The sequence below is a fragment of the Sebastes fasciatus genome, chromosome 12, assembly GCF_043250625.1.
Source record: "Sebastes fasciatus isolate fSebFas1 chromosome 12, fSebFas1.pri, whole genome shotgun sequence".
Lineage (NCBI taxonomy): Eukaryota > Metazoa > Chordata > Actinopteri > Perciformes > Sebastidae > Sebastes > Sebastes fasciatus.
Window position 1 is genome coordinate 11,895,365 of NC_133806.1, and position 15,823 is coordinate 11,911,187.

A 15,823-nucleotide genomic window follows, 5' to 3' on the forward strand; every position below is an offset into this window, starting at 1 on the left:
TTTGTCATAATAATGATAGATCTTTACAACATGACATATAGTTAGGGTGGCTTTTGGAATTTTTATTTCTTTAATCCGTTTAAGGTCTTGATTATGTTCTTTGATTAAAAGAAAACTGATTTATTTTGCTCTATAAAGCAGGATTAACGTCTAAAAACATCAGTTTATATTTACATCACTAAACCGTGTCCACTGTTCCAAGAATATGATGTATGTTGCACAAAGACCTGTGTTTTACTGGAGTAACATTTTTTAAAATTGGATATGATTTGTGTTCTATGTTTTAACACGTTCATTTTATCCCACTAGGGGTCTCTCTTGCTCTTTGTGTGACTGGCTGACTCGCCGGCTGAACGCCACCTCAGATCATCTACAGGAGCTGTGGTTGCCATGGAAATAATTAGCTGTGAGATCTGCACATCTTTTCCCCCCACTCTAATTAGCTTTCTCAATTGCTTAATGATACATAGACCTGTGAAAGCCTTTCTTTCTTCCCCTCAACAAAAGCATTGATTTTCCCTCTCTTCCCCTCTCATTTCTACTGTTAACCCATTAGTGCCTCTTTCATGGGAACTTGAGCTGGGACTATTACGCATGAAAGCTCTACAGCTGCCTCAGGTTCTTCCCTCTTCATGCTGAATTCCAAAATGGCTTGTACACGAGTGTGTCAACGTTATGGCCAATGTGCTGCGGAGACTGAAGTAACTAATGCACATCCTGTCAGTTATGATAATAATGTGGGCAATAAGACATGAGTGCTTCTAATAATACCCCTACAGGAGGATGCATTTGCAGGGGTTGCGATGTAAAGTGACCGTGTGCGTGTCTGAAGGGAGAGCTTGAGGGCAGATGGCTGTCTCTACATGTTGACCTACCTGCATATCAAGGCTGATGAGGACGAGCTCGCTGAGGTGGAAAGGTGAGATGACATTGCGTCCACATACATTTGATGCACCTCGAAAGCCACCCTTTGAACATTTTAATATACTGTACATTATATTGCTGTAGGATTCTTTTAATTTGTGTGTTTTGAAGGCCAATCCGATCCATGCTCAAGTTGAACCTAATTTCATAGTTTGGAAGTAAAAAAAAGTTTCCCGTCAATGAGAGAGCGGATTATCTGATGGAGACAGTTTTATGTTCCAACAACCAGAAACAGACTACTGGCCCTTAGGACTAAAGCATGATGTTTCAGCTCTGAGTGAATTATGTATTAAAGAGGCAGATGCCTCCTTGCCCAAGGCTTTATATGTCCAGCATGGATACACTACAGTCTGCTGGCTTTCTTCCACTTAAACTTGTGTTTAGCACAGTGCTCTTTGGTGATGAGCTGGACTCCCACTGCACCTCCACTCCACATTGCCTGGAGAACAGAGGCATAGCTAGGCTAATCAGTGTCTTGGCATCAGGCCTTCTCGGCTATTGTGGATGTAGCCAAATACTGACTTGCAGAAGTGAGGGATTTAACTCGTTGCCGGGGGCAATGTGATATTCTGCATAGTTTATTTCAAGAAACAGACGAGAGTGACGCCCTCTTTCAACACATACATGCAAACATCATGATAAGTCTATAAATATGGTGTGTTATGGTGGTTAGAGTTACAATATGTGATTGATCGTCAAACTGATTACTTTTCATTGTGGGAATGTTATTCTGAGTTATGAAAAATGTGTTAAATGTGGGGTCATATAGGCGCTGCTATTCTCAGAATACTTACAAGCTGAGCTACTGCAGCAGAGCTCCAAGTATTTTTCCTTTTTTATTCACTTCAAAATGATTTAAAAAAAAAAATATATATAAATATATATATATATATATATATTAATATACATAAATGATTAACCGTCATCCTACCAACTGCAGACCCCAGAGGTATACTTTTTGTCATATCTCACAGGTGCTTTATTCTGTCATTCCAATTTTTCATGATTTAGTCAATCAGTTTGTTCCTAAAGACTTCATATCAATGCTTTTGGTTTCTTTTTTAATTAGTGGTTTTTAAATAACTTTAAATACCATTGTATTGGGGTTCTGGGGGACCCCAGTTAAAGGCACCCATTTGCAGCCGATGCAGTTTTAAAGCTACTACGAGGAACTTTCATTTTGTGTTGATTTTGGCGGTCCCTGTGTCAAAAGCTGTAGTGTTTCCGAGCACCAGAGTCCCTTTAGAAAACCTCTCATGTTACTACAGCGTGATCTGACAGTGTGCAGGTTGAAGGTAGCAGTGAAGCCGGATCTGGGTCTGTCTGCGGTGGGCTGATCGCTGCCGGAGGTCCCGCTGAAGGAGTTTCTGGTGAACCTGCATGCCGTATATCGTTTTGTCTGATTCCGTGGTGAATCCAACTTGATGACAGGCATTAAGAATAACTATATAGAAACAGCCAATATTCTCGCTGATGGTTTTGTTTGTTTGTGTGGGTCATAGAGAGGCATCAGTATTAAGTTTAGACTGTTTCATAACCAGTTAAAAGTTTCTTGTTGTAACTTTAATATGCAAATTAACTTTAACTTTCCCAAAATAGTAATAATAATCTGTTTTTGTTTCCTCAGATGACATTAATTACATAACCAATAGTGCTTTGAGAAGAAATAAGCCAACATTTTGTTATAATGGTTGTTTCTTACAGTAGTGTATTCAGTTGGTAGTCCTTGTATGTTAAATATGTTGCTGGAATGAGGCTTAATTGATTAATCTATAGACACCTGGTGAAAAGGGTACAATCTTATTGTACAAGTTTCTTCTATATTATACATACACCTTGATTTGGAGTGCACCATTTCAGTGCATTATCAGTTTATTAAAATACAATTATGCTGGCTGCACTTTTGGGTATGAGAGCAGAGCACGCTGGTTTTCCTCTTTGGGCCATTTGGTTATTCTGGGTCTTCAATTGTTAACTATAATTAATTAGCTATGGCAGATAGTGTTAGTTAATCATATTTCCTTAGACCTCTGAAATGGCGAGAGACGCCATTACCTGCACATCCCTTTACCTTCCATTCCACAACGCACTACAGACTTAATTAAAACTCTTGGCTTCCATTGTCTTTGCTGCCTCTGAACATAATGGTCATAGTTTGGCAGCGCACATGCAAAGATGCCACAGAAAGCTGGCTCTTGCTGGGGGCAGGAAGTCTTTAAGTCATCCTACTTTGGGTCAGTGCCATGAAGGGGTGAAATCCGGCTTTGTCTACTCAGGAACCTTCCCAATACTTGGAATTGAGCCCTCTCCTTCATGTGTCATTGGGAGCCCATATGCTTGTTAGAGAGTGTGGGTTGTTTGCTGAGAAGGGAGGAGAACCAGAGGGAAGTGTTTTCCCAAACTAAGCATCGATCTCCCAAGGGTGTTCTTGTGGCTTCTCCAGCTTCCTCTCGTCCTAATCCCACTGGGCAAGAATGGTTGCAGGGAGAAATTGCACAACATCATGAGGTTGCGAGGGACGTCTGCTGGCAGGGCCCAGGAAATGAGGATTGTCCCTTTCCTTATGTGAATGAAATTCCAGAGAACTTTTTCAGGGTGCTAATTGACAGGCACAAAGCTCTGCCTTGTTGTTGATGTGGTGCTCTGCCTTGCTTGTGGCTGGCTGAGGTGATTACCGCTGTGCAGAACATGCTGTTCCAGGATCAGCCTGAAGCCAGCCACGCTGCCTCTGGAATGTCTGGTATGGGGACAGCGTAACAGTCAGCCTGGAGGGGACCGAACACATATGTAGTTTTAAAAATCGTGCTGTCTGGGCCTCCCTCCTCTCCGTCTGTCTCTGTCCTCTCTTCTTCCTCCGAGTCTTGTTTCTCTGGAGGTTCAGTCCTGCTGTGAGCCTCTGAATCTCATCATTTGTCTTCACAATTACTTTTCTTTCACTTTATGTGTAATCAAGATGCATTGTGTAAGTCTTGTGTCACCAAAACTCTGGCACTCAGAAGAATCACTTGTGAACAAGAAGCACCTTGTGTTACAGATTAGAAGATATGAAAGGGCTGTCATTCTCCAGCATTGGTTTGATTTTTACTCTTGGCACATATTTAAAGCTGGGGGAGTCAGTTTATTTTTGGCATTAATAGGCAAATATTCCATAATAACCTTTCAGCATATTGTAATTCAGATGGTACCCCAGGGTAGGCAGTTTTCTGGGGAAAAAAGCCCCAAAAACCCAGCCAGAATTTGGAAATACAGCTCTCATCCTGCAGCTCTACTCTTTATCCTAAACCCCTCCCAGCAGACGAGTATGGGCATGTACACATGCTTCATACAGTAACCAGTACGAGTACTAGTCAGTCATTTCAAACATCATCATCCCGATCATTGTTGTGATCCTGATGCCGTTATATGGCGGCAACTCTCTGAGAATTATGGTCTTGTTTTCTTTGCAGATTTGTGGGCCTGTAAAGCCCCTTTGAGATGACATACTGTGATCCGAGGCTCTAGTGAGCTACAATATCGGCGAAAAGTTTCAGACATGGAGAACATTTTTTGCTGATAGTTTAACCTTCTGCTCACCGTAGCCGTCGCATTGAGCTCACGCAGAAGTCTAAACTAGCCGCAGCTATGAGCAGAAGGCTTAACTAATAAACATTTTTTCTCCATCACTGAAACGCTCTGCCGATATTGTTCGACTTGTTTTGATAAGTCTGTCTTCCTTTTTTGGGTTGCTTTGCAGTATGCAGTATGCTGCCAATGCTGGAATAGCAACTTTTCCTGCAGGATATTCCGCCGTTGAATCAGTATTATCTGAAGAGACGTGCACACGCATCTGCATTTCTAGAACAGCCAATAGGAACGCTCTCTCTCTCTGAAATTACCTGTGATTGGCCAAAGTCTCCCGTCACGGGCTAGATTTTTTTAAAGCCTGAGAACAGCCGTGAGGAGGTGCAGAAGTCTACTCTTCTCTCAGGGCACTTGAATTACAATATACTGAAAGGTTATTATGGATTTGTTTCCCAATAATGCCAAACATATTCTGTGTACCCCTGCTTTAAGTGACCAAATGATAAATGAAATATTGTAAAAAACAAATTTATTGGTGCAATAGGGCTTGAGGACTTCTTACACAAACAAACTATTAGCAGCATGGCATTTCAACCATCTGATCCCACTGACGTTCAGCATTAAGTCATTCCCATGACACACTATGACACATCCTCCCGCATTTTGAAGGCGTGCTATTTTTGACACACATTTCTCAACATCAGTCATGTCTGAGTGCACAGTGTGGCCACATTGCGCAAGTTTTAAGTATAGCTTCACTCCGTCCATGCACGCTTTGCACGAAGAGGGCGGGGTCCTCAGACAGTTACAGTCACCTTGCTGCACAGGTGCTTGTTTTGACTGTGTCACTCTTAAATATGAGGGTGTTTTTTTTTTTCAACGATGAGTAAAATATGTTGAGTAGTCAAGTCAAAGTCAAGTCAATTTTATTTGTACAGCCCAAAATCACAAATCACAAATTTGCCTCAGGAAGCTTTACAATCTCGACACCCTCTGTCCTTTACAGTACAACCCTCTCATCGGATAAAGAAAAACTCCCCCCCAAAAAAAACTTTTGACAGGGAATAGACCAGGGGAGTAGAATCCCCTCTTCAGTTTCTGACTGTTCACCTCCATGTTGAGGGACAATTTATTATTCAGCTGTTGAATATTTTGACTGCAGTCCATTCATACCAACATGTCCCCCCATAGGTCACACTGATTACCCATGGGCGGTTAAAACGCTCGCATGGAACGGCTGCCTATAACTTCCAAATATTATCAGAAATTGTAGCTCTGTGTGTGTGAGTGAGTGTGTCGAAGTAGGACTGCCGGTAAAAGTCCATGAATAAGTAATATTGTCCCCACAGCAACCATCAACATAACAGGTGTGAATGTGCATAAAAATGGGAAGCAGGCTGTTGCTGTAGAAGAATAGCTGGTGAGCTCAGCAAATCGTTTGGATAAAGGTGAAAGGTGAAGTGCAGTGTGAGGCTACCATCCCACCAAAAAAAAAAAATCGAATGGCATTTATGAGGGAAATAAACAACCAATGGGATTCGAGCACCTGTAACTGTGTGCCAGCCCTCCACTGCTGTCAGATTTGGTGGTGGGGGGGTGGAGGGGTGGAATCCCCCCTTGGTCAGTGTAGCAGAATTACACACAAGGGTCTGACCAGGGCTGCGTGTCTTTGGCGATTTGAGATGATAATGTGCAAGTGTTGCATGCCTCATCACTTTGGTTGGAAGTGCAGAGCACAGATGATCTTTCAATCTGGCCTCTGAAAAACCCCCCCCAAAAAAAAACATTTCACCTCACTCCTCCCGGATTAAAATCTAGGGTTACCTAATCTCTTTTAATCTGGACTAAATCGGTCTAATCTGTAGAGAAAATTACACAGGCTGAGGGTATAGCCCGAGAATAATCATCTGAGGTGAAACCTCCTGTGACTTCTCCTCAGGAGGGAGGGCATTTGGACGCTGCACACGTTGCACAGGACAATTTGTTACCACAAAGGCAGATCAGACACTGTTTTTTTAAAAAGACAAAAAAACCCTTGTCGGGATTATGCAGGAATTTCCCCCTTGTATAATTTTCATATTTTTTTTGTTTGTTTTTTTATAGTTTATTTTGTATATTGGTAGAAATTTAATTTTTTTATTCTAATGTTTTTATCTATTCTTTTGTTTTATTATACTGTTTGACTTGCACCAACAAAACCAAAGCCATTTCCTAATGGATATCTCTTTACACCTGGCAATAAACACGATTCTGATTCTGATTCTGATTCTGATTTATCACCGCTTGGACGTGGAGGAGGCTGACACACACACAGACACACAAAGCGCCAGTGTGACGCTCCGCCAGAAAAGATCATTACGCAGAGTTTTGATTAAGAATTTGGTTTTTTTTTACTCCCTCAGTTCATATCAGACATAGTGGTGGTGTGAGAGAGACAGAGAGAGAGAGAGAGAGAGAGTTCGGGATTTCGCTGTAATCATGTTCGCAGAGTATTGATTTCGTGAGCGCTCTCCAATTGGCAGCATCTCCACTACAGCGCCGGCGCGTCATCCTCGGTTCACATCGACGGAACGAGTTGTAAGCAAATGAGAACATGTGTGGGGATCTGAGCGAGAGAGAGTGAGAGCAAAGGCAAAGGGGGGAATAGATAGAGGGGAGCAAGAGAGGAAGGTGTGCTAAAAAAAAGACTATTTTATCAAACCCTGACAACTGGATACGAAATTTTAAACGCTGGACTATTATTATTATTTTTTCTTTATATTTTTTTCTGGGAATTTATCGATTCGTCACATTTTTGCGCGCACGCCTCTTCCATTATAATCGCAGACAGTTGCTGTTCAGGCTGAATGGACTTGTGTGAATGTTGCCGCTGCCAGCTTTAATCCGTGCAGACTGGAAGATTTAATAATTCACGGTAATCACGCATTATCGCCTCAGTGGATGCTCTCAACACAACACAGCTCTGGTGATTTCTCTCTCCACACCGCTTCTTCTTCTTCTGGAGGATTTATCGACGGGGCTCTGCTTTTTTTTGCAAATATGCTCCTTATCTGAAATATCATCTGTTGCTGCAACTGGATTTTTTTTTTTTTTTTTTTTAAAAAGCCCTCCCATGACTGGCTCTGGCACGCGTTTTTCATATTGACTGCCTATCCTGGAGGTGATGATGATGTGTGGACTGTTTAAATAAGAAGAAGCATTTCTAAAAATTTGATATTTTGACTCCAGGTTAAAAATGGACGAAAAATTACTATTACTTTTATTACTTCTCTTGTCTCTACACGCCAGGCTGTGATTCTGCTATCATGATCCTTTCACTCTCATTGAATTGCCTCTTTATTGATTCAGACTGTATAAGCTTATAATAATAGCAGTATATTACAAGGTGTGCTTCTGAGGAACAGTTGGATACGCGGATCGTTGAGGTATTTGTTGCTCTTCCATTTGATTTATTCCGTTTTTTTTCGCAACTGAAGGGTAAATGTTGATGATGGAGGACGACGAATTAGACGCTGCTCATCAGGTTGATGATTCGGATTTCGAGCCGCAGAGCCGGCCTCGTTCGTGCACCTGGCCGCTGCCTTGCCCGGAGGATTTCCACGAGGTCACCGGGGGTCTTCCTCTGGTCAACATCAAGGTGGAACCGGAGGACGTCCCGGCTTGCATAGGAGAGCTGAAGCATCCAGCTTGCTCACTACCGGCACACACCGAGGGCGTCACACAGACGCACCCACAGACGCACCCATGCCTGGCCGGCGCGGTGCCGCTCCTCGATGTGACCGGACCACCGCCGCTGCGCAAAGCCAAATCGTCGCGGCGGAACGCGTGGGGGAACCAGTCCTACGCGGATCTCATTACACGGGCCATCGAGAGCACCACAGAAAAGAGACTCACGCTGTCACAAATATACGACTGGATGGTCCGCTATGTGCCCTATTTCAAGGATAAGGGCGACAGCAACAGCTCAGCCGGGTGGAAGGTAAGAAAGAAAGACACACACAGGGATTAGTTTTTTTTGACTTGTTAATCACAGAGTGTCTAGTAATGGTAAATGGACTTGCATTTATATAGCGCTTTTCTAGTCTTCCGACCACTCAAAAAGCGCCTTACACTACATGTCAGCATTCACCCATTCACACACTGATGGCAGAGGCTGCTAAGGTGCCAACTTTGCCCATCAGGATCTAATCTAAATACTCATTCACACACCGAGGATAAACATGTGACCCGGAGCAGCCGGGGATCGAACCACCAACCTTCCTACCAATGTAATAGACTGGAGGGTAGTCACTTGCTGTGTGTGGGTAACAAGGCTTTGCTCATGATGGGCAACAGCGTTAATCACAGAGTGTCTAAGATAAGATAAGATAAGATAAGATAAGATAAGATAAGATAAGATAAGATAAGATAAGATAAGATAAGATAAGATAAGATAAGATAAGATAAGATGAACCTTTATTAATCCCCGGAGGGAACTTCAGGTGTCAAAGCAGCAACATCATCAGCAAACAGAGTGAATCACAGGAGAGGTATAAAGGTATACAAAAATTATAAAAACAATAAATAGAGATATAAAACATACAGAGTGAATGGGTGAAACATAGTGTGTGCAGTCCGTCAATAAATAAATAAATGTAGTATGTGCAATAAATAAATGTAATGTGTGCATATGTGGCTGCACGGTGGTGCAGTGGTTAGCACTGGCGCCTCACAGCTAGAGGGTTGCAGGTTCGAATCCGGCTTGGGACCCTTCTGTGTGGAGTTTGCATGTTCTCCCCGTGTTAGCGTGGGTTTTCTCCGGGTACTCCGGTTTCCTCCCACAGTCCAAAGACATGCAGGTTGTGGACTCTAAATTGCCCGTAGGTGTGGATGGTTGTCTGTCTCTATGTGTCAGCCCTGCGATGGACTGGCGACCTGTCCAGGGTGTACCCTGCCTTCGCCCAATGTCGGCTGGGATCGGCTCCAGCCCCCCCGCGACCCCTAACGCGTCAATAAATAAATAAATGTAGTATGTGCAATAAATAAATGTAATGTGTGCATATGTGGCTGCACGGTGGTGCAGTGGTTAGCACTGGCGCCTCACAGCTAGAGGGTTGCAGGTTCGAATCCGGCTTGGGACCCTTCTGTGTGGAGTTTGCATGTTCTCCCCGTGTTAGCGTGGGTTTTCTCCGGGTACTCCGGTTTCCTCCCACAGTCCAAAGACATGCAGGTTGTGGACTCTAAATTGCCCGTAGGTGTGGATGGTTGTCTGTCTCTATGTGTCAGCCCTGCGATGGACTGGCGACCTGTCCAGGGTGTACCCTGCCTTCGCCCAATGTCGGCTGGGATCGGCTCCAGCCCCCCCGCGACCCCTAACGCGTCAATAAATAAATAAATGTAGTATGTGCAATAAATAAATGTAATGTGTGCATATGTGGCTGCACGGTGGTGCAGTGGTTAGCACTGGCGCCTCACAGCTAGAGGGTTGCAGGTTCGAATCCGGCTTGGGACCCTTCTGTGTGGAGTTTGCATGTTCTCCCCGTGTTAGCGTGGGTTTTCTCCGGGTACTCCGGTTTCCTCCCACAGTCCAAAGACATGCAGGTTGTGGACTCTAAATTGCCCGTAGGTGTGGATGGTTGTCTGTCTCAGGGTGTACCCTGCCTTCGCCCAATGTCGGCTGGGATCGGCTCCAGCCCCCCCGCGACCCCTAACGGGATAAGCGGTTGCAGATGGATGGATGGATGTGTGCATATGTGCAGTCTATAAAGTGATATATAGGATGTATAGTAAGTAGTAGTAGTAGTGATCATATCGAGTATTATTCTTATTCACTAAGACATTAGGATTTTTTTTCCACCCCATGGTGCCCATCATACACATGTCACTATATGGGATTCCAATGTGGGTTTAAGCATGAATGGCGCCATGCGTTATCTTGTCTTAGTTCATTAGTTCAGTCACTCTAATAGATCATTGATGGCAGAATGTAATAGACTGGAGGGTAGTCACTTGATGTGTGTGTGTGTGTGTGTGTGTGTGTGACAAGGCTTTTCTCATGATGGGCAACAGCGTCTGTAGTATAGTGCATGCAATCCTTTCACCATGAGCAGGACCACAATGGTTAATGATTTATCTCCATATCTGCTGCGAAATAAACGAGGCAGTTAAATAGAATAAACTATTGAATGCATGCAAATGGGCAGCACACATTTTCTACTTATCAGTTTCAAAAAACACATCAACGGAGGGACACTTGTAGTATATGGGATCACAGGTTAGCTGTCCACACAATGTAAATATTCAGATTGGGTTTTTCACAACTGACCACAGTCCACCACCACCGCTGCCTGTCTGTCTGGCTGAGAGCCTGGAGTAACCTCCTGGACATCTGCCCATGTTATCAGCCTCATCATGTTGCTATTCATTATGGCCATCTGAGGACAGGGAGATCAGTAGGGCAGCAGAGCTTGTCCTCACGGTGCACCTTTGCTGAGCTGAGACCATCTGAAAAAGAGCATGTGTGAGAAGTTAGAGAGGCTGTATAGCTCTTTATGAATGCATTGTCAGTCATCCGAATCTTGCTGTTTTTAAAAAAAAAAAAGAAGCAAGACCACTCACATAAATACTTACAGGAAGAATTACTGAGTTGACAGCATCACATGATTTTCCCGCCCGGAACTACCAAGGCGTGTCATTTCATATCATTAAATACAATCAAAGTTGCATGTGTCCAACAACGTGCGTTCATATTTTTCGTCAGTCTGTTGCAAAAACGTGTTGCTTTGCTGTTGCATAACATAAACTCTGTCAACCTCTTAATCACAAGCACCTGACTGACATCTTAAGCCCCGCGCCATTAAAGTGAACTCTGACAAGGTGTGTCTCCAGGTAGACTTGGTTTCATCAGCCCCAGCAGTTGCACAAAGAGTCTTCCAGCCACAGGGCCTCTTTATCTCTAGCGGCAAAGTCCTAGTCTGCTATTTATGAAACTGCAAATTAAGGGGGGGTTGACGGTGGCAGTCTCGGGGCTATTTCAGGCCACAGGCGAGACATGGGGCCCATTCCAGGTAATGACCGGGCATTAGGTAAGTCGTTTAAAGCAGGCAGCCATAATGTCAGTAACAGGGTTGACCTGGTTTCGGTCAGAGTCTGAACGGTAATGTAAACATACACTTATAGGAGTCACATGTGTAGCTTACAAGCAGCATAAGGAAATATTCACTCAGAAGCATGTGTGCATGTACAGTAAACCCTAATTTCTGATGCAACTGCCTACCTTGGCTCTTGCAATAAATGTGTTCAACTTTTAAGTGGCTCGTCAAATGAGAATCACATTGAATACATGATGAAGCCCTGTAGGATATTTTTTTGGCTGGCAGTGTGACAGAAATTTACAAATTGTAAATTATTTCATTAAGGTAGTTATGAAATATAAAAAAAGGGTGTGCAGTGGACACATAAAACTGTCTGTTTTAGGAGATATTAACAGTGGCATCGCATGTAAAGTCAACTGGTAAGATCAAGTTTGACGAGGTTAATACAAAGTCACGTGTTCAGATACTCCATGAACCCAGGAACCCAAAATCACTCTACCCCCCCACCCACCCCTTACTTGCGCACAACACAGGTGCACTCTCATACATGTAATTTTACAATCATATCAGGCAATTATATTTGACAGCAGCATTTGCGAGTTGGAAAACATTACTTGTATCATCCACTACATTTTCATCTCAATCAACAATATCACGCACGAGCAAAACATTTGATGCAAAACAGTCTGCCTTTTTTTTAGTTGTTGTTGTTGTTGTGGCAGGGAAAGGAAAAAAAAACACATAAAAGAATTGTTGGTAAGCTGCTGATGAAATAAAATGAAATTAGGTGGTATAGCTTGGCAGTTTGCGTAGGAGGCGGGCGGGCGGGCGGGCGGGGGGGTTGGGTTGGGGTTGATGGCTTGATGATGGGTGCTAGACAGCCAGTACACCTAGACAGTGCCATTAAGCTCCTATAAATACCTAATGGCTTCTGACTTCTAGGAAAGCTGCAGTATTCTGAGGTCATGGCTTCCTGATCACCTCCTTACTTAAGGGATGTTACGTAGAGTCGTGTATTTGTGAACCTGATTACACTTTCTACCGTCACTACTCCAGCGTAGGTTAATGGCAACTCCAGTGGCCTTTATTTTTTCCAGTGTTCTGCAACTAAGCTGATCCAACATTTGCAGGATGCTGTGAAGTTGGCGATTGTTTCTGACGCCCTGTATTTATGGTTGTGTTTTATGGCTAATTATATCTAAATATATCCATGGCTGCATGTGGATGCGTACTGCATTTGTGCGTGGGAGAAGCACATGTCAATTGCAACAAAGCGTCAGGGTTGTTGTGTGTGTGTGTGTGTGTGTGTCTTTGTGGGGGCTAGTGCAGGGGGGAGGGGTTGTCTACTTCTATAGACGTGTGTGTTTGGGCCCGCTGATTGGTCTGACAGCGTGTCACTGCAGAGAACGCTGCGTAGTCTCGCTCTTGACTTCATAATGCCTCTAATGGGGGGGTTTAAAGGCAACTTGGTGTGGGGATTGCCCTGTAGGCGCCCAGAAGTTCATTAACTTCAAGGGGGTTAGATACTGCCATTGTTATGCTTGGGGGGTGGGGGGGTTGCTTTGTATATGTCAGCGTGGGTAGTTATGGGATACAAAAATCCATAATACACTAATGCTTTTGGTGTATTAAAGCTGCAGTGGGTAGAAATGGAGCAAATATGATTAAAAAAAAGTTATTTTTATAAAACGGTCACTATATCCTGACAGTAGTTCATTAGATGGGTAATCTGAAAAAATCATGTGCCTCTGTGCCCTCCAGTGCTCCTAATAGCATCTGTAAGATTTCACAGACCGGAGGAAAACAACCAATCAGAGCTGAGCTGGAGCCTGCCGTCCAGCTGCCGTCTATGAGAACCAGCTGTCAATCACTCGCGAACTCCGATCAAGCAGTCAAACTAGGCAGCGCTGATCAAATATGAATCAATATTCTGTTACTGTAATGCCTATTTCTCACCTCAAATGTTTTCAGAATCATCTTGTAGTGTACTGTTTCGCTGTAAAATGAGAGAGTTTGTGACCCGGCAGCCAAGTTGAGATCTGTTGAGGACATACCAAGCACCGCCCACCAGCCGGAGCACAGCCAAAAGGAACGCTCAATAGGAACTCTCTCTCTCTCTTTGACCTGTGATTGGCCAAAGTCTCCCGTATCAGGCTAGATTTTCTAAAGCCTGAAAACAGAGCCATGAGGAGGTGCAGAAGTCGCTCTCAGAACCCTTGAATTACAATATGCTGAAAGGTTATTATGGAATTTTTGCCCAATGATGCCAAAAACTTTCTGCCTACTGAAGCTTTAAGTATATGTAAATAGAAATGTATGATGCCTCACATTATGTTTAGGGTGTATGCGATTGCAACTGCAGTGCATCTGTATGGAATTTGTCTGTTTCTGCCAGCTTTAATGTACAACACAGTTTTTCCCAGTATGTGTTTACGGGGCTTTTTGTGACGCTTGGGCAGTCGGATGCGAGGGGATTTCGCAGCAGGTCGGCAAGGGTGCCAGCCAGTCACTCAGACACTTTAATCCAAAGCGACTAGACTGTTATTTATAAAGTGTCTTTAGGTAGCGGCCGGTGCAGGGCCAACAGGGTAAAAGGTCACAGGGCTTCCTTTAATGATAGAAATCAGACAGACCAGAAAGATGGAGCTCCAAAAAAATAGAGATGTGACAGCGACTGTAGGGCAGGAAGACGACCTGCATGTGAGGAAATGAAGAGGAGAGAAAGAAAGATATCTCTCTAGGTATGTGTACAGTCTTCTGTAAAGGCACATAACCCATGTCTCCACAGGCAGTAGTATTTATAACAGTTCTGGATCATATCACTTTATCTAATTGATTTATAGGTAAAGAGACAGACAGACTCTCGTTTCTTGTCACTATGCACGGGCTCCAGCAGCTGCAGAAGAGAACACACTTATCAAATATGAGGGATACGAATGTCAAATGTGCAGCAGAGAGTGTGTTTGACAGAAGCTTAGCATGAAGTGGAGAGACTTGAAACTTTCTGAGTGTGCGGAGTTGCTCGCGTGTGTGTGCTGCGTGTGTAGGAATGCACGCTCGTGTCGCTCTTTGACGGTCGGGGAGTCTGGAGAGACTGGAAACTATCCTAGACTTTAGCTGATTCATATTTTATCCTCCGTCTTGGCTCAGGGGAGCAGAGTAATTTGAGAGTGCGACAGATACACATGCACACACACACATTTGCGCACTCCGAAAATGAGAGCATATGATGCATGCCGGACAGATTTATGGCGTAGGATTATGAGCACCTTACATCTCCCCTTGGCTCCAGCAGCCTGAGCCAAGTTGGGTTCAGGCAGTATATTCGGGTTGAGCCGGGTATGTGACGCCAAGAAAAAAGCCCGCTCTCACTGCCTTTTCCCCCTGCAGCCGTCAGGCAGCCGTGTGGCAGTTCATTTCTCACTGAAAATGATTAATGTACATGCAAATTACCAAAGCATGGGCACGCATTCAAATCCGGGAGACAGCAATCAGGAGACAGTAATATGAAAAACAATATAATTTTGCCTTAGATATTACTTCTCTCTGCTATCACTCCATCTAGCAGACACCCGTGTTATCTCCTCTTTTATCTCTCCGCCTTTCTCTTTCGCTCCATCCATCTATTAGACATGCTATGCATTTTAGTGTTTTTTGGCACAAGGGCCAATCGAGGTGAGGCGTCTTTCTCCAGGGAGCTCCGGCGTCGGTCTCCTGCCAGTGATCTAGACCGCCTTAAGCCGCGTGCCTCCTCTCATCTAAGAGGACTCTCATATCTCACATTATCTCCGAGATAATAGGATAACAATGCTGGATTTTCCCCAGCTCGACTCCTCTCAGCTACCGGGTCTTTTGGAGCAGAATACAAGGGGATGAGACCGTCAAGTTCCCAATTCGACAGGGTTGAACTAATTTGGATGTTCTTCTCAGCTGAGCTGAACTTCAGCTGTTGAAGCATTTCTAGCCTATTACACATGGCTCTGCTGGTTTTTTTTATTTTATTATTTTTACAGCAGTTTTGGTGACATTTCTCCGAATATTAAATACTCCTCTCAGTTCATTTAGTTCTTCCTAAACTGAAGAAGCATACTGAAGCAAAGAGAAATTGTCATTCTTTTCCCATCGCACGATTTAAGGGTGATGGTTTCCACTATTCCCCTCTGGCTCATGTACACACACATTTTGCACGAAACACACTTGTGCCTCCTCGAACCACCCATGGAGGAACACTCTGTTCTTGGGTGGGGTGAACCATTTTTGGGAGA

At 43.9% G+C, this 15,823-nt stretch overlaps 1 protein-coding gene across 1 annotated transcript in view; it reads left to right on the forward strand.

The window, feature by feature from the left end:
* The first annotated feature begins 6,908 nt into the window (after positions 1 to 6,908).
* Positions 6,909 to 15,823, forward strand: part of LOC141778725 (forkhead box protein O6-like) — a 35,638-nt gene continuing 26,723 nt past the window's right edge. Inside the window, exon 1 of the mRNA XM_074653133.1 lies at positions 6,909 to 8,464. Coding sequence (XP_074509234.1) covers positions 7,967 to 8,464 — 498 coding nt within the window. The 5' untranslated portion in view covers positions 6,909 to 7,966. The remainder of the gene's footprint in view (positions 8,465 to 15,823) is intronic.